General features: G+C 46.3%; 1 protein-coding gene across 2 annotated transcripts in view; it reads left to right on the forward strand.

The window, feature by feature from the left end:
• Positions 1 to 25,814, forward strand: part of CLCN4 (chloride voltage-gated channel 4) — an 82,158-nt gene that overhangs the window by 15,559 nt on the left and 40,785 nt on the right. For both annotated transcript variants that reach the window (XM_068533242.1, XM_068533241.1), the window contains exon 2: positions 22,993 to 23,147. In XM_068533242.1, coding sequence (XP_068389343.1) covers positions 23,004 to 23,147 — 144 coding nt within the window. In that variant the 5' untranslated portion in view covers positions 22,993 to 23,003. The remainder of the gene's footprint in view (positions 1 to 22,992; positions 23,148 to 25,814) is intronic.

Here is a 25,814-nt window from a genome sequence, read left to right on the forward strand (position 1 = left end):
GGTGTCAACCCTCCTGGAATCCAAGTTCCCAGGTGCCAGCCGAGGGCCAGCCTTGCCAGCAGGCCTTTCTGAAGAGAGCAGTCTCTGGCCTGCAGTGCTAAGTCTTTTCTGCACAGGTACGAAACACATGCCTTGAAATGATCCCGTTCAGGGGGCGAGGGAGTGGGAGTATTTATGCACCAGTTCCTGAGGGTCATCGGTTAATACCTGCTCCCAATAATGCTCTTCAGGCGTGCCACACCAGCAGAGCCACCTTCCACGGGGCCTGAGGCAGTGACCTCAGGCGCAGAGATACAGTTGGGAATCAGCTGGAGCTCACTGGAAGGTTTTGAGGGATATGGGTGGGGCACTGGGAGCATCAGGTACAATAGTTATTCTAGAAATTGGGTGGGGACGACAGAGCCATGTGTCCAGGGCAGTTCACATGCATGTAGTCATGCAGCAGTATTACAACTGTGGGTGAAAAGACCAAGGTCAAGGCTTCCCTCTAACTTCCTTGGGGTGTGGCAGGGATGCCGGGTAGGAGGCACCGGGAGAGCCATGGATGGGCACCTCCTCCCTGTGACTGCCTGTTTCTTTCTCTTCTTCTGAGCCTCCCATATGCGTATATTTGTTCACTTGATGGAGTCCCATAAGTCCCTTAGTGTGTGTGTGTGTGTGTGTGTGTGTGTGAGTGTGTGAGTGTGTGAGCGAGCATTGTGGAGGCAGAAGATACTGGTATGTTTAACAAATGTTTGCTATAGCCTCAAACATGCATGGCAAAGAAATTTTTTTTCTTTATCCACACGAGCACATTGGGAGACCCATGTCTGTTGTGTAATTTGAAGCTAGCTGTGAATTTGTATTGGATTGCATTTTTGAAGCGTGTCATGGTGTTGTGCGCAGAGATCCAGGGCATGAATAAAGGCAGGCCGGCGTCCCCTCATTCATTTTAAGGTCCTGATTTCCTCCCCCGTCAGAGAACTGAGTGGATGGGGAGCTGGCCTGGCCGCCCTAGGAGGAGGGGCTGGGGGGAAAGGGTTTACACTGGATCACACTGTCATGATGATGATTGTGGTAATGCAGCCCTCGAGTTGAGGTGTGACACTCTTCAAAGGCAGGAGCTCCAAGACTGCCCTCTTCCCCACCACCCCCCGTCCAGGATCACAATCTGCATTTTAATAAGGCCCCAGGGGATTCATGGGCTCATCCCAGCCTGATTCAGGGTCTCACCTGAGAGGCTGCACTTTGAAAGCACATGGGGAGCTTTAGAAATGCTGATGCCTGGGCCCCCAGACCCGGATTTAACTACTCTGGGCTGGACCTGGGGTTGGGGGCCTTTGTGAAAGGCCCCAGGTGATTGGGCTGTGCAGCCAGGGCTGGGACTGGCCTGGGACCTGCTCACCGCGCCTCCTCAAAACTCTCCTTTCTCAGCCCCCAAGACACCTGCCCTCGTGCCTGCCTCTGACCACAGCTTCTTTTTTTAAAATTTTAATTAATTAATTTGACTGCGTTGGGTCTTTGCTGCTGCGTGCGTTTTCTCTAGTTGTGGTGAGCGGGGGCTACTCTTCGTTGCGGTGCGCGGGCTTCTCATTGCGGTGGCTTCTCTTGTTGTGGAGCACGGGCTCTAGGCGCGCGGGTTTCAGTAGTTGTGGCACGCAGGCTCAGTAGCTGTGGCTCGTGGGCTCCAGAGTGCAGACTCAATGGTTGTGGCGCACGGGCTTAGTTGCTCTGCGGCATGTGGGATCTTCCCGGAGCAGGGCTCGAACCTGTGTCCCCTGCATTGGAGGCGGATTCTCAACCACTGCGCCCCCAGGGAAGCCCCTGACCACGGCTTCTTAATCTGCTTGGGCTGTGATTCTGTCTCTGGCCCCCAGTCCCGCCTGGCTCCCCGGGTTTCTTCTTTTCAGATTCTTTTCCCATATAGGCCATTAGAGAGCACTGAGTAGAGTTCCCTGTGCTCTACAGCAGGTTCTTACTAGCTGTCTGCTTTATATCTAGTAGGGTGTGTATATGTCAGTGCCCATCTCCCAATTCACGCCTGCCTCCTCCCTGGGTTTCTGACTTCAGCCCAGTCCCTTTTCTATATTCAAAGTGTGGTCCGCAGACCGGCAGCAACAGCTTGTGAGAAATGCAGAGTCTCAGGCCTTACCGTGGCCGTGCTGGGTCAGAATCCGCATTTTAGCCAGCTGCGCAGTGCGCCAGATGTGCGGGAAGGCCGGAGAGGCGCTGCTCCCGCTGTCAGGGCGCGGAGAACTGGTGGCGTTGGCGGGAGCCAGGGAACCGGCCGCAGGAACGGGAAGGCCCTTGCTTGCTCAGTTTCTCGGTGTCGCTCTTGACGTTGGCGCGGGCCGCTCTTTGCTGTGCGGCCGTCCTGCGCACTTGGGATGGTTATCGGCATCCCTGGCCGTACCCACTTGATGCCGGGAGCGCCCCCCGGCCTCCCCCGCAGTCGTGACAGCCGGGACTCTCTCCAGGCACCGCCAAGTGGCTGCCTAGGGACACAGTTGGCCCTGGTGGGTGCCACTGCTTCAAGCACAGTTTGCCTGCAGTGGAAGGCCACTCTGGGGAGAAATGACCTGTGAATCCACATGGTTCAAAGGTCACCAGTTGACTCTGGGGCCCCCAAATATAACCCCTGCAAGGAAGTGCCCAAAAGGCTCGTTTGGCCCAGTTTGGATGAAGGCAGAATTTCTCCACCTCAGCGCTGGCGGCACTTGGCGCCGTCCTGGTCCCTGTCGGGTGCTGAGCAGCAACCCTGGCCTCCACCCACTAGATGCCAGCTGCACCCCTGTCCGAGGTGACAGAATGTGCCCAGTGACCCCTGGGGGCAGAATTGCCTGTTGGGAGCCCCTGGCCCGTCCATCTTTGGTCCGTGTCGCCCGGTCTCATCCCCCCGCGGTAGACCCGCCGCAGAGGTGGTGGCTCCCAGGGTAGCCACTCCCCTGGACGGAGGGTCCTCCTTTTCGCTGTCGTCCGCATGTGGCACTGCATGGGTCCCCTGCTCGCCCCACAGCCAGTCGCTGTGCCTGGTGGTTGGAGACTGTCACTGGCCCGCCTGGGTCACGTGCCCACGGTGGGGAGGGGAAGCTTTGGTACCCAATGGAGGGGAGGGACAGTTCTGGGGGGCGAGAATGGCCTGCTCTTGCACCCCTGTGCGGAGCTAAGTGCTCGGCTGCACTGCCATCTAGTCAGTGACCGGCTCATCTAGCAAATGCCAGGTGCCGGCGTTTCTCTGCCCGTCTCCAGGCCACCTCGGAGGGCGCTCAGCCCTTTCACAGGTGCGCAGCCCAGGCTCGGCGGGGCTGGTGAGGCACCCACATTGGCCTGCAGGGCCCAGGTGTCCTAACCCCCCATGCCCCCTTCAGTTTCTCCCCCTCCAGGCCTCCCTCCACGGGCCTGGCAGAGGGTTCTTTCAGGGCATCCTCCTCTTCTCCAAACGCTTCTGCATCTCAAAAGAAAGCGAGTGTTTGTAGACAGCCCCGAAGCCCCTGCCCATCGAACTGGAGCTTTCCTTCCCACCGTAGTCCCCTTCTGCCCAAACCTCCAGGACCGTGGAGAGTGGGGAAGGGCTTGTGCTCCAAAGAAAAATGACGCTACTATCGCCGGAAGACGGAACAGATGCGCTGGGCAAAAGCCACAAGTGAGAATCGTGCCTAAGAAGCTGCATTTCCTGATGGGCAGCCCGCATTTTCAAACAATTCTTCAAATTGCAAAGTATAGCAAACACGCCCCAAAGTGCATAACACCTAACTGTATGGCTTAATGGATCAAACATGAAGCCTCCGTGTCACTACCTAACGTATAATTTATAGGATGCCACGTAGATGGAATCACATGGTGTGGATTCTGACGCGTCTCGACTTCAGTCAGCAGGCTGTGTGAGACCCACCCATTGCAAGCACACTTCGGGAAGCACTGGAGTCAGAGGGTGTGTAGAAGCCGAGAAGCCACTGAAGGTGACAGAGGAGTGGCCATGGGCTGGAGCGGGAATTGCCCTTGAGTTGCTCAGGGCACAGAGCCCAAGCCATGGGCTGTGGAGACAGGAGTTCCTGTGACCTGAGGCAGGAGTTGGGGCTAAAGGAGGCTGAGGGAAGGATGGCGGGTGAGGCAGGGCAGGGTACTGGTTGGAGCAGATGGAGAGGAGGCAGGCCCCGTCCGGTGGGCTCAGCTGCCCCAGGCAGCAGGGCTGCTCACACAGCACCCTCTGGTGGCCCAGTGGTGCAATGACACCCCTCTGAGCCCCAGGGAGCCCAGGCTGGTGGCCTTCAGAGGAGCGGCCAGCACCGAGGAGCTGGCGGCCAGCAGACATCAGCCCTGAGTTTAGTGCCTGCTGTAATCCATGCAGGTTGCAAGAAAAGTGACTTGTGATTGGTTGTTGGAGCTTCTGGAAAATCTGTAAGACATGAAGCTTTTTTCCGTATTTTTTTTTTTTAAGTTGTCATCTCAGGCCTGGCTCTGAACTCTGTGTTCTCGGATCCTCTCCTCCTTGTGTCCCACTCCTTTCACGGTGTCTTGTGAGTATGTGTGACCTCTAGCCCTGATGGCCTTGACCACTTTGTCAAAGTGATGCTATGACCATATTTGTATTCACAAGCCAGGGGCATCTGGTGTCTTGAAGCATTAGGATAGCTAATTTGTTGGAGGAACTTTTCCCATGGTAGGATATCATAGAAACCTTGATGTGTATGTGTGTGTGTTAAGAACTACCTTTTATTCCCTCGAAGCTTCCAGGTTGAAACGCCGCTCGGGAGGTCCTGTGGTTGCATTTCCGGGGTCCCATCCTTCCCTTCCAGAATCCTGTGCAGGACGGCTGTGCCTCTTCATCTGTGTACGTTCCCAGCTGATGGTGATGCTTGCTTTGCTGCTTGTGTTGGTAGGTGAGGCTTGAAGGCCTGCCGGTGGCTCTGGCACCGTGGACAAGGGCCTGGCAGGTGGCAGATGCCCCGTGACTGCTTGTGTCAAGTAGCGCCCAGCAGCCCCCGAGCGCGGCCTGTTTCTGTAGGTCGCACGTCAGGGCACACAGGCACACGTCTTCTTTCCGCTCTGTCTGGGCTGCTCTGCACTTCAACGACCAAAGGGCCGACTGGATGAATTGCGACCGAGACTGCATGGCCCCTGAGCTGAAAACATTTCCCATCTGGTCCTTTGTAGGAAACATTTGCCAAGCCCTGAATGGCAGTTAAGTTACTGCGAGGGCACAGGGAGGAGAAAGACGGCGAGGCCAGCTTGCTGGAAAGGCTCACGGGGCCAGGAGGGGGTTTTGGTGGCAGTTTCCACCACGCCCACGCTGCCAGAGGAACCTGCTGGAACTCACCCTTGGGGTGACCAGCCTTCCTTGCTGATTGGAGACTTTCGGTTTTTTTTTTTTTTTTTTGGCTGCACTGTGCAGCTTGCGAGATCTTAGTTCCCCGACCAGGGATCGAACCCGGGCCCTCGGCAGTGAAAGCGCAGAGTCCTAACCACTGGACCGCCAGGGAATTCCGAGACTTTTAATATTTTAATCTGAGTGATGACTTTCCGTTCCATCTGCCCAGGTCATCTGGGGATTAGCTCGTAGTGTCGTGGCTCCAAGTGGGAAACCAGCCAAATGTCCATCCACAGTAGAAGGGATAAACTCATTGGGGTCTGTTTCCACCATTGAATACTATAGAACAGGAAGAGGCAAAGGACATCATCCCGTCGGCCAAATCCAGCTCACTGCCTGAGGCAAAATGAGCTAAGAACGTTTTTTATATTTTTTAATGATGGAAAGAAACTGAAGGAAGAATAGTACTTTGTGACAGGTGAAGATTATATGAAATTCAGACTTCATTGTCGATAAATCGAGTTTCATTGCCACATAGCCCCAGCCATTAATTTGTGTACTGTCTCTGGCTGCTTTTACGTGACAGTGGCAGAGTTGAGTAGTCCTGACAGAGGCCACGTGGCCCACAGAGCTACAGATATTTACTCTCTGGCCCTTAATAGAAAAAGTTCACTGTTGTAGAGCATAGAGAATGAACGGACGATAATTAGATACACTCAACAACATGGCTAGATCTTACAACACCACATAGAACAGAAGAAGCTGGAAACGAAAGATCCCATTTATATAAAGTTCAAAAACGGGCAAAATTAATCTGTGGTGTGAGGATAGTGATGCCCTTTCCGGGTGGGGTAGGGCCTGGAAGGGGCCATGAGGGAGCTTCTGGGGGCTGGTCACGTTCTGTTCTTGATCTGGGTGCTGGTGATGTGTGTGAGCTTACTCTGTGAAAATTTGTGGAGGTGTCCACTTAGGACTTTTGCCTTTTTATGGATAGATGTTTCGTTCAATAAAAAGCTTACTTAAGAAAAGTGATTTCAGTCTGGCAGCTCCTCAAAAGGTTAAACGTAGACTTACCATATGACCCAGTAATTCTACTCCTAGGTGTCTACCCAAGAGAACTGAAAATACATGTCTACGTGAAGACTGGAATGATCATAGCAGCATTAGTCACAATAGCCCCAAAGTGGAAACAGCCCAGATGTCCGTCAGCTGATGAACAGACAAACACAACGTGGTATATCCACACAACGGAGTATTTTTCAGCCATAAAAAGGAGTGAAGCACTAATGCTCCAACATGGACAAACCTTGAAAACATTATAATAAGAGAAAGAAGCCAGACACAAAAGGCCGCATGTGATATGATTCCATTTCTGTGACGTGTCCAGAAGAGGCAAATCTGTAGAGAAGGAAAGTAGATGAGTGGTTACGAGGGGCTGGGCCAGGAGAGGGACTGCTGTGGGCATGGGGTTACTTTTAGAGGATGAAAATGTTCTGGAATTAGATAGTGATGATGGTCGTATGAACTTGTATTAGATCCCACTTTAAAAAGGTGACTAGTATGGTGTGTGAATTATACCTTAAAAATGTTTAAAATAAAAAGATAGCAGTTATCACTCCCTGTGCACCTCTATAAGCCAGAAGGAAAAGGTCCCAAGATGACATCCACCTCGCCTGCTCTTTCGTGCTGCCCTTCCAAGCACAGGTGACTCGAAGGTTGACAGGGAGAAGGCCTGACTTTTCCACCAGGTAATCCAGACCTGCCCCCAGATCCAGGCCGGATGAGTAACGCAGAGCAGTTTCCAGAATGTAGGTAAAATGAGGACGTTAGATTTGCTACTTCTGTTTACTAAAATAGCAGTTGCACGAAAAGCAGGGCAAGTTGGAAGATTGTAGATAATTCACTTCCTGGACTTGCCCTGTGGTTATGCCCAGGCCAGCCCCGACTTCCCTGGTCTCTGTTTCCCTCTGGCTTGATTGGAGAGGAACAAGCATCTTCCTAGCAGCTACAGGTGCACATGCGTTTCCATCAAGGAGAGGAGCGTGGACTCTTGGCTTCTTGCTGGTTACAAGATCCCCCTGCTTACCTGGGGCTTGCTTTTTCTATGTTTTCAATAATCTTTTCTAAGTTACACTTTTGGGTTCGCATTTCTAGCTGTTAAGGGCAATAATGCTCACAGATATCACTATAGCTTTTGAGGATGTGAGATTATCACTCAGATGATCTCAGTTTTGCCAGCAGTGAAGAGTATGTTGTTTTTTCACATGATTTTCTGCTCTGTAATGACTGATAGAAACGGCTGGCAGTGAAGACAGCTCTGAAATTTCTGGAAAGTTCCCGAGGCTTAACCAATATCTGTGCAGGGACAGAAAGTTTTGATGAATTAAAGATTGTTTGCTTGTCCCCGAGCGTGTGGAAGGGGCTGGTACTAAGTTTCAGTCTCTGTGTCATCTGCTCTGGGTGGAAAGCACCTGAGAAACAGTCCAGCGCAGGACTGTACTTTTTGAGAGGAGGGCGGTGAGGGTCAGCAGGGGTCAGCGGAGGTCACACAGCCAAATGGGATTCACGCAAATTTCTCGGTTAGTGGTCTTTTCACTTTGAGTAGATGTATTTCGTTTGAAAGAAAATAGTCTCTAATAAATGTAAACACTTTGAGGAGTTTTCAGGAGAAGATATTTAAAATGCCAGGCGTAGATTCATGTTTTAATGGCCTCACGAGTTCTTGGTAAACAGAAATCGTAGCGGGTCCCCCAAAAGTTCAGTTTGACTTGCTTAATCTCCCTGAGCAGAACTGGAATCCATCAGGTCCCTTCTGTGAGCTACAGACATCAAAGGACTGATTAGATAAACTTTGGGAATGAGGGAACATGCAGGGTGGTAAGGAAAATGTGTTTTCATGAAACACTTAAGGGTTTTTTTTTAACTTTATTATTATTTTTTTTTATTGGAGTATAGTTGCTTTACAATGTTGTGTTAGTTTCTGCTGTACAGCAAAGTGAATCAGCTATACGTATACGTATACCCCCTCCCTCTTGGACCTCCCCGCCCCCCTGTCTCGCCCATCTAGGTCATCACAGAGCACTGAGCTGAGCTCCCTGCGCTACACAGCAGGTTCCCACTAGCTATCTATTTTACACGTGGTAGTGTATTTATGTCAATCCTAATCTTCCAATTCGTCCCACCCTCCCCTTCCACCCCCCGTGTCCACATGTCCATTCTCTATGTCTGCGTCTCTATTCCTGCCCTGCAAATAGGTTTATCTGTACCATTTTTCTAGATTCCACATGTATGCATTAATATACGATATTTGTTTTTCTCTTTCTGACTTACTTCACCCTGTACGACAGGCTCTAGGTCCATCCACATCTCTACAAATGACCCAGTTTCGTTCTTTGTTATGACTGAGTAATATTCCATTGTATATATGTGCCACATCTTCTTTATCCATTCATCTGTTGTTGTTTTTTTAACATCTTTATTGGAGTATAATTGCTTTACAATGGTATGTTAGTTTCTGCTGTATAACAAAGTGAATCACCTATACGTATACATATATCCCCATATCTCCTCCCTCTTGCGTCTCCCTCCCACCCTCCCTATCCCACCCGTCTAGGTGGTCACAAAGCACCGAGCTGATCTCCCTGTGCTATGCGGCTGCTTCCCAGTAGCTGTCTTATTTTACGTTTGGTAGTGAATATATATCCATGCCACTCTCTCACTTTGTCCCAGCTTACCCTTCCCCCTCCCTGTGTCCTCAAGTCCATTCTCTACATCTGCGTCTTTATTCCTGTCCTGCCCCTATGTTCATCAGAACCTTTTTTTTTTTTTTAGATTCCATATATATGTGTTAGCGTACGATAGTAGTTTTTCTCTTTCTGACTTACTTCACTCTGTATGACAGACTCTAGGTCCATCCACCTCACTACAAATAACTCAATCTCGTTTCTTTTTATGGCTGAATAATATTCCATTGTATATATGTGCCACATCTTCTTTATCCATTCATCTGTTGATGGACACTTAGGTTGCTTCCATGTCCTGGCTATTGTAAATAGTGCTGCAATAAACATTGGGGTGCATGACTCTTTTTGAATTATGGTTTTCTCTAGGTATATGCCCAGTAGTGGGGTTGCTGGGTCATATGGTAATTCTATTTTTGGTTTTTTAAGGAACCTCCATAGTGTTCTTCATAGTGGCTGTATCAATTTACATTCCCACCACCAGTGCAAGAGGGTTCCCTTTTCTCCACACCCTCTCCAGCATTTATTGTTTGTAGGTTTTTTTTTTTTATAAGAAAGCTTTTACCATTTTTTTTTTAAACTTTGGGTTTATTTATTTATTTATTTATTTATTTATGGCTGTGTTGGGTCTTCGTTTCTGTGCGAGGGCTTTCTCTAGTTGCGGCAAGTGGGGGCCACTCTTCATCACTGTGCGCAGGCCTCTCATTATTGTGGCGTCTCTTGTTGCGGAGCACAGGCTCCAGACGCGCAGGCTCAGTAATTGTGGCTCACGGGCCTAGTTGCTCCCGCGGTATGTGGGATCTTCCCAGACCACGGCTCGAACCCGTGTCCCCTGCATTGGCAGGCAGATTCTCAACCACTGCGCCACCAGGGAAGCCCGTTTGTAGGTTTATTGATGATGGCATTCTGACTGGTGTGAGGTGATACCTCATTGTAGTTTTGATTTGCATTTCTCTAATAATTAGTGATGTTCAGCATCTTTTCAAGTACCTCTTGGCCATCTGTATGTCTTCTTTGGTGAAATGTCTATTTAGGTCTTCTGCCCATTTTTTGATTGGGTTGTTTGTTTGTTTGTTATTGAGCTGCATGAGCTGTTTGTATATTTTGGAGATTAATCCGTTGTCGGTTGCTTCATTTGCAAATATTTTCTGCCATTCTGAGGGTTGTCTTTTTGTCTTGTTTCTGGTTTCCTTTGCTGTGCAAAAGCTTTGAAGTTTCATTAGGTCCCATTTGTTTATTTTTGTTTTTATTTTCATTATTCTACGAGGTGGGTCAAAAAAGATCTTGCTGTGATTTATGTCAAAGAGTGTTTTTCCTATGTTTTCCTCTAAGAGTTTTATAGTGCCTGGTCTTACATTTAGGTCTTTAATCCATTTTGAGTTTATTTTTGTGTATGGTGTTAGGAAGTGTTCTAATTTCATTCTTTTACATGTAGCTGTCCAGTTTTCCCAGCACCACTTATTGAAGAGACTGCCTTTTCTCCATTGTATATTCTTGCCTCCTTTGTCATAGATTTTTTGACCAGAGGTGCGTAGGTTTATCTCTGGGCTTTCTATCCTGTACCATTGATCTATATTTCTGTGTTTGTGCCAGTTCCATACTGTCTTGATTACTGTAGCTTTGTAGTATAGTCTGAAGTCAGGGAGTCTGATTCCTCCAGCTCCATTTTTTTCCCTCAAGACTGCTTTGGCTATTCGGGGTCTTTTGTGTCTCCATACAGATTTTAAGATGATTTGTTCTAGTTCCGTAAAAAATGCCATTGGTAATTTGATAGGGATTGCATTGAATCTGTAGATTGCTTTGGGTAGTATAGTCATTTTCACAATATTGATTCTTCCTATCCAAGAGCATGGTATCTCTCTCCATCTGTTGGTATCATCTTTAATTTCTTTCATCAGTGTCTTATAGTTTTCTGCATAGAGGTCTTTTGTCTCCCTAGGTAGGTTTATTCCTAGGTCTTTTATTCTTTTTGTTGCAGTGGTAAATGGGAGTGTTTCCTTAATTTCTCTTTCAGATTTTTCATCCTTAGTGTATAGGAATGCAAGAGATTTCTGTGCATTAATTTTGTATCCTGCAACTTTACCAAATTCATTGATTAGCTCTAGTAGTTTTCTGGTGGCATTTTTAGGATTCTCTATGTATAGTATCATGTCATCTGCAAACAGTGGCAGTTTTACTTCTTCTTTTCCGATTTGGATTCCTTTTATTTCTTTTTCTTCTCTGATTGCCGTGGCTAGGCCTTCCAAAACTATGTTGAATAATAGTGGTGAGAGTGGACATCCTTGTCTCGTTCGTGATCTTAGAGGAAATGCTTTCATTTTTTCACCATTGAGAATGATGTTTGCTGTGGGTTTGTCGTATATGGCCTTTATTATGTTGAGGTAGGTTCCCTCTATGCCCACTTTCTGGAGAGTTTTATCATAAATGGGTGTTGAATTTTGTCAAAAGCTTTTTCTGCATCTATTGAGATGATCATATGGTTTTTCTTCTTCACTTTGTTAATATGGTGTATCACATTGATTGATTTGCCTATATTGAAGAATCCTTGAATCCCTGGGATAAATCCCACTTGATCATGGTGTATGGTCCTTTTAATGTGTTGTTGGATTCTGTTTGCTAGAATTTTGTTGAGGTTTTTTGTGTCTATGGTCATCAATGATATTGGTCTGTAATTTTCTTTTTTTGTGATATCTTTGGTCTTGGTGTCAGGGTGATGGTGGCCTCATAGAACAAGTTTGGGAGTGTTCCTCCCTCTGCAACTTTTTGGGGGAGTTTGAGAAGGATAGGTGTTGGCTATTCTGTAAATGTTTGATAGAATTCACCTGTGAAGCCATCTGGTCCTGGACTTTTATTTGCTGGAAGATTTTTAATTACAGTTTCAATTTCATTACTTGTGATTGGTCTGTTTGTATTTTCTAATTCTTCCTAGTTCAGTGTTGGAAAGTTATATCTTTTTAAGAATTTATCCATTTCTTCCAGGTTGTCCATTTTATTGGTATATAGTTGCTTGTAGTAGTCTCTTATGATCCTTTGTATTTCTGCGGTGTCAGTTGTAATTTCTCCTTTTTCATTTATGATTTTATTGATTTAAATCCTCTCTCTTTTTTTCTTAGAGTCTGGCTAAAGGTTTATCAATTTTGTTTATCTTCTCAAAGAACCAACTTTTAGTTTTATTGATCTTTGCTATTGTGTTCTTTTTTTCTATTTCATTTATTTCTTCTCTGATCTTTATGATTTCTTTCCTTCCACTAACTTTGGGGTTTTTTTTTTGTTGTTCTTCTTTCTCTAGTTGCTTTAGGTTTAAGGTTAGATTGTTTATTTGAGATTTTTCTTGTTTCTTGAAGTGAGATTGAATTGCTATAAACTTCCCTCTTAGAACTGCTTTTGCTGCGTCCCATAGGTTTTGAGTTGTTGTGTTTTTGTTGTCATTTGTTTCTGTGTATTTTTAAATTTTTTCTTTGATTTCTTCAGTGATCTCTTGGTTATTTAGTAGTATAGTGTTTAGCCTCCAGGTGTTTGTGTTTTTTACAGTTTTTTTCCTGTAATTGATTTCTAATCTCATAGCATTGTGGTCAGAAAAGATGCCTGATGAGCCCAGGAGGGATATGAACTATTACTGTACCGATTTTACAGATGAGGAAATTGAGGCACAGAGAGTTTAAGGCTTGGGTAGAACCCCATGGCAGACATAAGTTGGGACCATTACTCCTGCACATGGCCTGGACCTTAGCACAGAAGTCTGGTTTTTCCCGGGAAGCAGAACCAATCAGATTTAAGAGGATGAACAAACCAAAAACTGTTAAAAGAAACTTTGTCGTTAACTTGAATGCTGATTTATTAACTCAAAATGAGGCGTGGACTAGAATTTTCAGGAAAGGTGCTCTCAGTTCTCTGTACCTGAAGTGCTCCTCGAAGCCATGGCACAGAACCAGGGACTTCTTGGGGATGTTCTTGGTGGCTCTTGCCATCCTCGTCTGAGGGTTAGATGTCCCCCAAATCATCCTGAGGATGTCAATGCAGAGGAGACTGGTCTGGACTCATGAGACTGTGCAGGAGTCAAACTGACAAGCTAATTCCCTTTGTACTCTTTTTTTTTCTAGGCTGTCTCATCTGCTCACATATTTATTTTTGAGTCTGTTTATCCTATTTATGATAAAATTGTGACTTAGACATTTTTGGTAGGTGCGTAGATGGAACCTACAAAAATTCTGTAATGGGGCCTTGCCTTTGTTACCCCAGTGGTTCAGAGATAACCACACACTTAAATGAACTCAGAACACTTTAGTGAACATTGACCACGTGCCAGACACAGTGATGGGAGTGCAGATATAAGTAAGTCATTGTTCGTCACTGCAGAGGGTCATGGTGGAGTGGGAAGATGTTCCAGCCACAGTGTAATTAGGAGTTCTGATAATGCTTTGGGGCAGAGTGACATCAGCAAAATGGTAAGATAGAAGGCCGCGGCCATTGTTCCCTCACAGAAACACCAATAGCAATGATGTAGAGACCTTTATGAGAATTCCAGATTCCAGTCAGGAAGTTGCAGGACCCCAGGAGAGCACAAAGCCAAAAACAGTTGCTTTGAAACAGGTAAGAGGAGTGACTTCACTTTACCTGTGTCAGCCCCTCCTCCAAGATGGCACAGCTCAGCACTGAGAGAAACTGCCTGCAATTTCTCCTCCTGGGGAAAGAGAGAGTAGAACTTGTCTCCAACATCTCAACCTTTCAGAGCCCTACCTCAGGGCTCGCCTTCCTCCCCACTTACAGCACTGATGGAACCAGCATGGGTTGGAGGCCTGAGGGTAGCTGAGAACAATGCAAGTGGTGGGTGGCTTGCGGCAGCTGGCCTGGATTTGCATGATTGGGAGAAGACCCTCAACTTGAGACTTCTCAGTCATGAGGGAGAGGAGTGAAGAGTGCCTCCAGTGTCCTGGCTTTTCTGAGGGCAGCCTGAGGGACTGGTTTCTGTTTAACTTCATTCCTCACTTGGAGCAAGAGACAGGAAGAGAAGTGGAGTTTGTATCCAGCTCTCTGGATTTTTGCAGGGCTGCCTGAGGAGCTGATTTCTCTTTGGTCTGATGTGAGGTACTGATAAGGAGCTTCCTGGTTGCCACTGAGAACCCAGGAGAGTGAGGCGGCTTGCTGCTATAGAACCAGAGAACTGGCAGCGCCAATGACAGGCACAGAGGGAGCAAGAGATTATGATCTCATGAACAAATAAACAAATAAACTGGCAAATTCCTTTAATTAGGACTTTACATGCACAAGTCTGCATCAGCAGAAAAGGTTTGAGAGGCCTCCAGATTCTCTAGTTGGGCTGATTCGTGAAGGTCCTTCCCTGTACAAAACTAGTTTGTAAAGACTGGGAGAGGTGGCTGTTTTTTCACATGTGTAGATACCAATACAAAAGTTGAAAGAAATAGACAAAACACGACTCAACCAAAGAAACAAATATCCAGAAACCAATTCCAAAGAATCACAGGTATATGATTTACCTGATACAGAATTCAAAGTAAACTGTCATAAAGATGCTCAACAAGCTCAGGAGAACAATCCATGAATAAAATGAGTATTTTAACAAAGAGATAGAAAATATAAAAAAGAAACAAATTTTGGAGCTGAAGAATATAATAGCAGAACAGAAAACCTCACTAGAGGTGTTCAACAACAGACTTGATCAAACAGAAGAAAGAATCAGTGACCTCAAAAGCAGGTAATTGGAAATTATCCAGTCAGAGGACAAAAAAAAAAAAGAATGAAGGAAGCCTAAGGGACTTATGGGACTCCATCAGGTGAACAAGTACATGCATATGGGAGTCTCAGAAGAAGAAGAGAAAGAAAAGGGCAGAAAGCTTATTTAAAGAAATAGTGACAGAAACTTACCAAATCTGGGAAGGAAAATGGGCATCCAGATTCAAGAAACCAAACAGATTCTATAAAAGATGAACCAAAGAAGTCCACACTGAGTCACATTGTAATCAGACTGTCAAGAGTCAAAGATAGAACTGTGAAAGCAACAAGAGAAATCCACTCATCTCATACAAAGGCTCCCCCATAAGACTGTCAGTGGATTTCTCAGCAGAACGCTTGCAGGCCATAAGGGAGTGGGATGATATATTCAAAGTGCTGGAAAAAAGAAAAAAAAGAAACCCCAGCTAACCAGGAATACTATATCTGGCAAAACTGTCCTTAACAAAATCAAGGATAGATAAAGACTCCCAGATAAACAAAAGCTGAGGGAGTTCATCACCACTAGACGTGCCTTATAGGAAATGCTAAAGGGAGTCCTTTGAGGTGGAATGAAAGGATGCTAAACAGCAACACAAAAACGTTTGAAAGTCTAAAGCTCGCTGGTAATCATATGGACAAATGCAGAATACTGTAATGCTGCAGTGGAGGTGTGTAAATCACTGAATTCTGGTATAGAAGTTAAAAAAAGAAAGTATAAAAAAGAACTATACCTATAAAATATATTAACAGATGCACAATATAAAAATATGTAACTCATGACATCAATAATATAAAATGTGTATGGGGGGAGAGGTAAAAGTGTAGAGTTTCTGTATGTGATTGAAGTAAGTTGTTATCAACTTAAAATAAATTTTTATCACTATGTTTTATGTAAGCCCCATGGTAACCACAAGAAAATACTTATAGAAGATACACAAAAGAAAATGAAAAGGAATCAAAGCATGTTCCTACCAAAGAAAAAAATCAAATGAAACACAAAGGAAGACAGCAAGAAAGGAAGAGAGGGACAAAAGAGCTACAAGACAGGCAGAAAACAATGAACAAAATGGCAGTAGTAAGATCTTCCTTATCAGTAATCATTTTAAATGTAAATGGATTAAACTCCCTAATCAAAAGACTTCAAGTGGCTGAATGGATTAAAAAAAGACCAAGATCCAACTCTATGCAGGCTGTAAGAGACTCACTTTAGACTTAAGGACAAATAGAAGCTGAAAGTGAAAGGACAGAAAAAGATATTCCATGCAAATGACAACCAAAAGAGAGCAAGATGGCCAGAAGAAACAGAGGACTTGAACAATGGTATAGACCAAGTGGACCTAACAGACATTTGTCGAATGTTCCACCCAACAGTAGCAGAATACACATTCTTCTCAAGCACACACAACATTCTCCAGGATAGACCTCATGTTATGTCACAGAATAAGTCTCAACAAATTTAAGAAGATTGAAATTATACCAGGTATGCTCTCTGATCACAATGGAATGAAACTATAAATCAGCGGAAGGAAAATAGGAAAGTTCACAAACATATGGAAATGAAACAATGTACTCTTGAACAACCAGTGGGTCATAGAAGAAATCAAAAGGAAAATTAGAAAATATCTTGAGACAAATGAAAACAAAAACACAACATACCAAAACTTATGGGATGCAGCAAAAGCAGTATTAAGAGGGAAGTTTATAGTGATAAACACCTACATTTAAAAAGAAGATTCTAAATAAACAACCTGACTTTACACCTCAATGACCAAAAAAAGAAAAAACCAAGCCCATAGTTAGCAGAAGGAAGGACATAATAGTGATTAGGGGAAATAAATGAAATACAGAATAGAAAAGCAGTTGAAAAATCAATGAGACTAAGAGTTGGTGTTAACATCAATTTTTTGTTAAATAGCACCATCTTTTTGTTAAAGGTCAACAAAATTGACAAAGCTTTAGCTAGACTAAGAAAAAAAGGGAGAAGACTGAGATAAATAAAATCAGCAATGAAGCAGGAGACATTGCAACTGATGCCACAAAAATAAAAAGGATTATAAGAGACTACTATAAGCAATTATACACCAGGAAACTGGATAATCTAGAAAAAAATGATAAATGGCTAGAAATATACAACCTGCCAAGACTGAATAATGAAAAATAGAAAATGTGAACAGACCTGTAACTAGTGAAGAGGTGGACTTTGTGATCAAAAACCTCCCAACAGGGCTTCCCTGGTGGCGCAGTGGTTGAGAGTCTGCCTGCCAATGCAGGGGACACGGGTTCGAGCCCTGGTCTGGGAAGATCCCACATGCTGCGGAAGCACCTGGGCCCGTGAGCCACAATTATTGAGCCTGCGCGTCTGGAGCCTGTGCTCCGCAACAAGAGAGGCCGCGATAGTGAGAGGCCCGCGCACCGCGATGAAGAGTGGCCCCCGCTTGCCGCAACTGGAGAAAGCCCTCGCACAGGAACTAAGACCCAACACAGCCATAAATAAATAAATAAATAAATAAATAAAATTAAAAAACAAAAACAAAAAACCTCCCAACATAGAAAAGCCCAGGACCAGATGGTTTCATTGGTGAATTCTACCAAATTTTTAAAGAAGAATTAATTCAGTTTCTTTTCAAACTCTTCCAAAAGAAATTGAAGAAGAGGGAACACTTCCAAACTCTTTTATGAGGCCAGCATTACCTTGATACCAAAGCCAGAAAAAGACACTACAAGAAAAGAAAATTGGAGACCAGTATCCCTGATGAGTATAGATGCAAAAATCCACAACAAAATATTACAAACTGAATTCAACAGCATATTAAAAGGACCATACACCATGACCAAATGGGATTTATCACTAGGTGCCATGATGGTTCAACATCTGAAAATCAACCCATGTGATACACTACATTAACAGAATGAAGAATAAAAATTACATCTTAACAGATGCAGAAAAAACATTTGACAAAATGTAACACCCTTTCGTGATTAAAAACATTCAACAAGCTAGGATAGCTTTTGTTGAATATGAAAAGCCCACAACTACCTTCATACTCTATAGATAGATCCTTTCTTGCCTTTAAGGATTGGATAAAAGACCTAGGTGTCCCTGTGTCTTCCAGAGTCCCTTTGTAGGTAAATATGGTTGTGTAAGAGAGAGGCTCTTTTTTCAGGATGGACCCCTCCAGCGTGAAGTTCGATTCCATCCTGTCTCTGTTGCCAGTTATGTCGTCTGTTGCTGGCCCAGTCCTCCTCCCTTGCAGCTAACTTAGCCATCTTCATTTCTCCTCTCCCTCGGAGCCCTCGTAAGTCATACCTGTTAGGCATTGTTATGGTGCTGCTACATCTACATGACAACCCTTTCCAAAAAACCCGGTGGCTTAAAACAATAACCATTCATTTTTCTCACGGTCTGCAGGTCAGCCGGGTGGTTTGATTGGGTCAAACCCAGCTGCTCTTGGCTGGGCTCACTCATGAATCTGTGCTTGGCGAGCCTGAATGATCTAGGATGGCCTCAGTTGAGATGACCCACCTTGACTCCATGTGGTCGCTCATCTTCCAGCATCTAGCCTAGGCTTCTGCTCATGGCAGAAGGCCAAGGAAGAAAGCAGAGGCCGCGTCGCCTTTGGGGTCTAGACTCAGTACGTGCATGCTGTCACTTCCACTGCATGTCCCAAGGCCAGCCCTGATTCAAGAGCCGGAGAAATAGACTCTACCTCTTAATGAAGAGGAGCTGCCAGGTCCCACTGAAAATGCTGTAGATGCAGGGACAGGTAGAGAATCTGAGCTGTTTCTGTGTTCAGTCCACTGTGTAGATTGGGAGTCAGCAAACGTTTTCTGTAAATGGGCAAATAGTAAACATTTGAGCCTTTTGGGGCCATTTGGCCTGTGTCGTAACTACTCAACTGTGCCGTTGCGATGTGAAAGCAGCCGTAGACAATACGTAAATGAGCGGGCATGGCTGTGTTCTGCTAGAACTTGTTTACAAAGCCAGGCAGCAGGCCGGATTTGGCCCACAAGCTGCAGTTTGCTGTGCTCTGACCTCGACGATCCAGACCAGGTAGGAATCTCAGATGCCTGATCTAGGATGCTGTCCTTCCTGAAATCATAAGCAGAGGTGTCATCTGCCAGCAGAAGTGCTCTTATTATTGGGGAGAAGAAATAAAACCATGGGCTCTCCTCTAAGGTGCAGATGACTACAGTTGACCCTTGAACAACGTGGGAGTTAGGGACACTGACCCCCAGCGCAGTCGAAAATCCACATCCTGCTCTCACTGCCTCAAAAACAAAGGAATTGATAAATGACTCACCCAAGGGCAAGAAGCTGAAACAGTCCGGATAGAATCAGGACTCAAACCCTGGTTCTTGTGATTCCACATATTGGGCTCTCTAATCGAACACAAACTTTTCCCCTCACATAGGTAAACATCTGTAAAACAAAAATACAGGTATGATATTTATTGAAAAAAATCCACGTATAAGTGGACCCACCCAGTTCAAACCTGTGTTGTTCAAGGGTCAGCAGTATTTGCATCACTTTGGGTGCCATATTGAACTTAACACAGGTTAAGTTTATTTCTCGTCAAGTCCTTGGAGTTCATTCCTTTTTGTTCCTGTGTTTGGCTGGATTCTCATTTCTTATCCATCTATATCTCCCAATGGATCCCAGATAGAATTCTTTCCATTTTTCTTTTCTTTTCTTAAATTTTTTGGCCCCGCCACACAGCTTGTGGGATCCTACCTCCTTGACCAGGGTTCGAACCCCTGCCCTCAGCAGTGAAAGTGCAGAGTCCTAACCACTGGACCACCAGGGAATTCCCTCTTTCCATTATTTCTGACCTGGATGCCCTCTTTCTGTCTTTCTTAATCCGAGCTTCAGAAGCGAAGTCACCACCTCCTTCTGGGCCCCCAAGGAAAGCCTCCAATTAGATCTACGGATTAGATCATGTTTGTTTTCCTTTACCAATTATGCGTTTGATTGTCAGGACCATGACATGCTCCATCAAAGTTTAAAGATACATTTGTTCTCCAGAGTGACTTTTTGTTTCAATCATTATTGCCTGGAGTTGTTGCTTGACTAGAGATTTGGTTAAATTTCAGGTAACATGAACTTCTTTTTAACAGAATGTCCAAGTCTCTGCAATTCTTCGATCTGCTGGCTTGGATTTTCTTACGCGGGCTACCCATTGTGGGTCAGCAGCCTGCCATCTTCTTTCTCCCATCAGAGATTTTCTTTACCGCATATAATACAAGGCTGTTACCATCTTGTTTTTCTAGAAATGAAAATGAAATCTTTGCTTTCTAATTTTATTCCTTCCCTTTTATTATTGGTTGCTACTGACTTCTGCAATATGATTCTTCCCTGGGCATTCATCAGTGGGTATAGTTTTCAGCTTGGCATGGCTCAGACTTCAAACTTTTAAAGTTTTAAAGTAACAAAGTTGCACAGACAGTCAATAAATCAATAACTATCGCCATTTTATTGCTTGTAAGGTGATTACTCCCCTTTGCCTGTAGCGACTTTTCAATTTGATCAAAATGCAGTTTTGTCAGGTCGTGGTTGAGTCCTCCAGATATAAAAATACATAAAGCCATTGAGAGAAGCCTATGCTCAAATATTTTAATAACTACCCTTCACTTCTTTAACCATCTTATTCCGGCACTTTTGTGGTTCCCGTCCTATAATTCAAATTTCCATGCTCTTTGCCAAAGAAATTTTGATTTAGTGCTTATTCCAACCTCTTGTCTTTGTAAGAGTGTATTATTTTTCTTGCTAACTGGTGGTGAGCATTGATCCTGCTGCAAAGCGTTTTCTCCGTGTCAAATTATTTCCTGTGTGATCTGTAAATCAGGTTCTGATGGTGGTGCAACATGGAAGATGTCTTGGTTTATTTGAGATTGTTTTCCAGACAAGGGGAGGCAGAATAATGTGAGTGGAATTGTTATCTTAGGCAGGAAAGGAAGAAATCCTCCACTTTGCTACTGCCCTGGCAGCAGGCACCCTTTTGACTGTATTTTAAGGAAGATGAGAAGTGAGGGCCCGCACTCAGGGCTGCTTGCCCGGGGCAGTGTGCTGCCAGCCTGGCATGGCTCTTGGTTTGTCTTAGTCTGTTCGGGCTGCTATAACAAAATACCACAGACTGGTTGGCTTATAAACAACAGACATTTATTCCTCACAGCTCTGGAGGCTGGCAGTCTGAGATCAGGGTGCCAGAGTGGTCAGGTGATGGTTCTTTTTCCAGTCACAGATTTCCTGTTGTGTCCTTACATGGTGGAAGGGGCAAGGGAGCTCCCTGGGGCCTCTTTTATAAGGGCACTAGTCCCATTCTTGAAGGTACTGCCCTTATGACCCAATCACCTCCCAAAGACCCCACCTTCTAATACCATCCTTTGGGGGTTAGGATTTCAATGTATGAATTTGGGTGGGGGGACACACACGTTCAGACCATAGCATGGCTCACGTGGCAGGTTGTCCTGCCTCCTTGTTATCCCCATGGCATCCCCCCCACCCCCGGTGCAGAGGACCACTCCCTCTGTGGGTCACCTTGCCTCCCACCAGTGAGTTTAAGTCTTAGCATTTTCACTCTGCTGTTGCTGTACATCTTGACTATCCGCAGTGACAACCACAGAGGTCGTCTGACTCAGTGGTCCGCTTTATCTCCCAGGAGAACCGGTTACTGGTTTGACTACAATGATTTGGTTTTGAGTGGTATGCCTCAACCCTGTTTCCCCCAGGCCTCTCATCTTGATGCCCTGCTTTTGCAGAATGTGAGGTTTTCCAGAAATGGATATAGTTGACCCTCATTATGAGCGGTTCTGTATTTGTGAATTTGCCTGCTCACTAAAATGTATTTGTAACATCCAGAGCAATACGTGGGGCGCTTGCCCGGTCATTCGCACAGTGCGCTGCAGAGACTCAAAAAGTCTGAGTTGCCAGAAATGCACGATCCTAGCTGAGGTTGGAGAAATCGGTGCTCTGCTGTCTTGTTTCAGTTCCAAGACCAGAAACAAGTGTTCTTTTCACAGTCTCTTTAGTGCCATATTTTTCGCATTTTTGTGCTTTTTTTATTGGTAATTTTGCTGTTTCCAGTGGCCTTGAAATGCAGGGCAGGAGTGCCTGTAGTGTTTCTAAGCACGGGAAGGCCGTGCTGGGCCTTATGGAGAAAATATGTTTGTTAGACAAGCTTCCTGCAGCGTGAGCGACGGTGCTGTTGGCTGTGAGTTCAGTGTGGATGAACCAATGACATATATTTGATAAGGTGTCTTTAAACTGAAACACACAAAACAAGGTTGTATACCGATTGGTTGATGAAAATGTTGTGACCAGAGGCTCGAAGGAACCTAACCCTGTATTTCTCTTGGGGACGGTGATTTAGTACTCACTAATTCGGTGGCCATGGTGACTTTATAGCACATAACTACCACAAATAATAAGAAAGTAACATTTGTCAGAAACAGACTCACAGACTTAGAGAGTGAACTTATGGTTACTGAGGGGAAGGGTGGAGGAAAGGGATAGTTAGGGAGTTGGGGATTGACATGTACACCCTGCTATATTTAAAACAGGTAACCAACAAGGACCTACTGTATAGCACAGGGAACTCTGCTCAATATCCTGTAACAACCTAAATGGGAAAAGAATTGGAAAAAGATACATGTGTATGTATAACTGGATCATTTTACTGTACACCTGAAACTATCATAACATTGTTAATCAACTATACTCCAATATAAAATAAAAAGTTAAAAAAAGAGAAATTAACGTTTGTGTCTCCCCAAAATTCATATGTCGACACCTAATCCCCAATGTGATGGTAGTGGGAGGAGGGGCCTTTGGGAGGTGATGAGGTCATGAAAGCTGAACCCTCATGGATGGGATTAGTGCCCTTGTAAAAGAGACCCCAGAGAGCTCCACCAGACGAGGACACAGTGAGTAGATGGCCATCTGTGAACCAGGAAGTGGGCTCTCACCAGACACTGAATCTCTAAGTGCCTTGATCTTGGGCTTCGCAGCCTCCGGAACTGTGAGAAATAAATATGTGTTGTCGATAAGCCTCCCAGTCTATGGTATTTTTGTTATAGCAGCCTGTGCTCACTAAGACAGACTATATGTATCTTTCATCACAGCAGAGGTGCCTATGCTGAAATGTCTTTCCTGTGCAAGAAAATAGCGCATGTGGATTGTTCTTCCAGGTCTGTGCAGATGTTCTGCTTACGTTTTTAACGACAGGTTTTCTCTCCCAGGTGTAAGTAGCATGGTCAATGCAGGAACGATGAGTGGCTCTGGAAACCTGATGGATTTCCTTGACGAGCCATTCCCTGATGTGGGGACGTATGAGGACTTCCACACCATCGACTGGCTGAGGGAGAAGTCACGGGACACTGACAGACACAGAAAGGTACATGCTGTTCATAAGGACACTTTGAGGGGAATCCCTTTGGAGGGCTGGGCCATGCTTTCATCGGACAGTCACTGAGCTAGAGCTTGGGTTCATGTGTTATGTGCTGAGCTAGGTTCTAGAGAAGAGAAGGGCTAGTGGGAGAGGCAGAGATGTGGACAGGTAATTATAATACCAGGTGCTTTGGGTGGAAGGCTGTGTCATACAGAGGTGTGTGGAGGGCAAGGAGGGGGCTCTGGAACCAGACAGATCGGGTACATCCTGACTTTGACACCTTTAGGCTGGCTGACTTTTGGGGTGCCATTTCTGGACCCCATCTTCTCATCTGTAAGGATGGAGTTAATTATACCAGAAGATTAAATGGGGCTGTGTGTGTATGAAAGCACATATTACAGTGCCTGGCCTCTGGTAGGCAATCAATATATATTTTTATGGGCTGCAGTAAAGTTATGTATCAAGAGCTGTGGGATCATTTAGGAGGGATGGTTAGGGAGGGAGTTTTTAGAGAGGGTGGGATTTCAGTGGGGTCTTGAAGGATGACTAAGAATTTGCCAGGCAGAGGAAGGGGAAAGGATTCTCATCAGGAGCGGCTCTTTTTTAGGTCACAGAGGCATGAAAGACCATGGCACATTTAGGCAGTTCAAGGAGCTCTAAGGTTTGGTGGCAGATTCACGGAAGGGGAGGACTAGAGATGAGTCCGGGCACGTGGGCAATGGGGCCGCGTTGGGAACGACTGAGTAGACCATGAAGAGGAGTTTAGATTTCCTTTTTTTTTTTTAATTTATTTTATTATTTATTTATTTATTTATTTATTTTTGGCTGCGGCGGGTCTTAGCTGCAGTACACGGGATCTTCGTTGAGGCGTGCGGGATCTTTTCGTTGTGGCGCGTGGGCTTCTCTCTAGTTGTGGTTGGCGGGTTTTCTCTCTCTAGTTGTGGCGCACAGGCTCCAGGGCGCGTGGGCTCTGTAGTTGTGGTCTGTAGTTGTGACCCACAGGCTCCAGAGCACGTGGGCTCTGTAGTTTATGACACGTGGGCTCTCTAGTTGAGGTGCGCGAGCTCAGTAGTTGTGGTGCGTGGGCTTAGTTGCCCCACGGCATGTGGGATCTTAGTTTCCTGACCAGGGATCGAACCCGCTTCCCCTGCATTGTAAGGTGGACTCTCCACCACTGGACCACCAGGGAAGTCCCTGGATTTCCTATTTACTTATTTACTTGTTTGTTTGTTTGTTTGTTTTTGGCTGCGTTGGGTCTTCATTGCTGCGCGTGGGCTTTCTCTAGTTGTGGTGAACGGGGCCTACTCTTTGTTGTGGTGCATGGGCTGCTCGTTGCGGTGGCTTCTCTTGTTGCAGAGCACGGGCTCTAGGCACGCGGACTCAGTAGTTGTGGCTCACGGGCTCTAGAGCGCAGGCTCAGTAGTTGTGGCTCACGGGCTTAGTTGCTCTGCGGCATGTGGGATCTTCCTGGACCAGGGCTTGAACCCGTGTCCCCTGCAATGGCAGGTGGATTCTCAACCACTGCGCCACCGGGAAAGCCCTGGATTTCTTTTTCATGGCCACAGGATACAAGAGAGATGCACTGCCAGGGGAGAAACAGGAAGCTTGGAAATGAGCTCAGGAGAAAGAGGAAGAAGATCTGTCAGAGGGCAGTGAAGTGCCGACGGAGAGAGGCTTGGGGTCCAGGTCCTTCACAGGAGCCGTTGCCAGGATGGAGGCGGGTAGCGGGGCCAGGATGACGCCCTGGCTGTGGTCAGAAGAGGGTGATGCCTTGGACGACGAGAGGGGAGAAAAGGGACGCGGCCGATTTCAGGGGGAGGCCACTGAGTTCGGTTTCAGGCGCTGTAAGTCTGAGCCGTTTGTCCAGCCTGTGGCTGGAGGTGGTCGGCAGGCGAGAGAACCCTGTGCAGTTCAAGGGCAGGGTCAGGGCTGTTGGTGGAGCACGGGGGGTCCTTGGCGTGCGAGTGGGCGCTGAAGCTTTAGAAGCGGCCCAGGTGGCCTGGGTCTGGAGAGAGAGGGGTCAGGAGCAGTTGGGCCCCGGAGCAGTGCCAAGATTTAGCGGGTTCCGGGGGGCGGGCTGGGGGGTCAGTGACCGATGCTTAGAAGAAGCAGGTAGAGGTGAAGGAGGGCAGCCAGCAGAGTGGCCACAAGTGAAAGGGGGAGAGAGTGGCGAGGACGGGGCCCCCTCCACGGAGGGGTCAAGTCGGAGACGAAGCAGCCGCGAGGGGGCTGTCGGCGACCGAGGGAGAGCAGCTTCCGAGGGTGCGCCGAGGGGGCAGTGCCGTCGAGAGTGTGACTGTGTCGCATCATTTCACGCAGGTTGACAGGGAAGGAGGCAGAGAGATGTGTAGGGAGCGAGGTAGCGTCGAGAAGCTGACGCAGCCGCTTGGCTCCGACCTGGAGGAACGGGGGAGCTGGGGCACCCTTCCGTCCGGAGCAGGGGTCGTGGACTGTGGCCCTCGGGCAAATCCAGCGCAGCGCGTGTCCGGCTCTGCGCCGGTTCCTTGGCTCGCAGCCCCGCCCGCGCATGCGCATGCTCCATATGGCTCCTTTTGTGCTACAGCAGCAGAGTCCGGTAGTTGCCACGGAGACCATCTGACCTGCCCAGCCGAAAATAGTTACTTTCTGTCTCTTTACAGGAAATGTTTGCCAGCCCTTGCTCTGAAGGGTCAT

Source organism: Eschrichtius robustus, chromosome X (genome assembly GCF_028021215.1).
Source record: "Eschrichtius robustus isolate mEscRob2 chromosome X, mEscRob2.pri, whole genome shotgun sequence".
NCBI lineage: Eukaryota > Metazoa > Chordata > Mammalia > Artiodactyla > Eschrichtiidae > Eschrichtius > Eschrichtius robustus.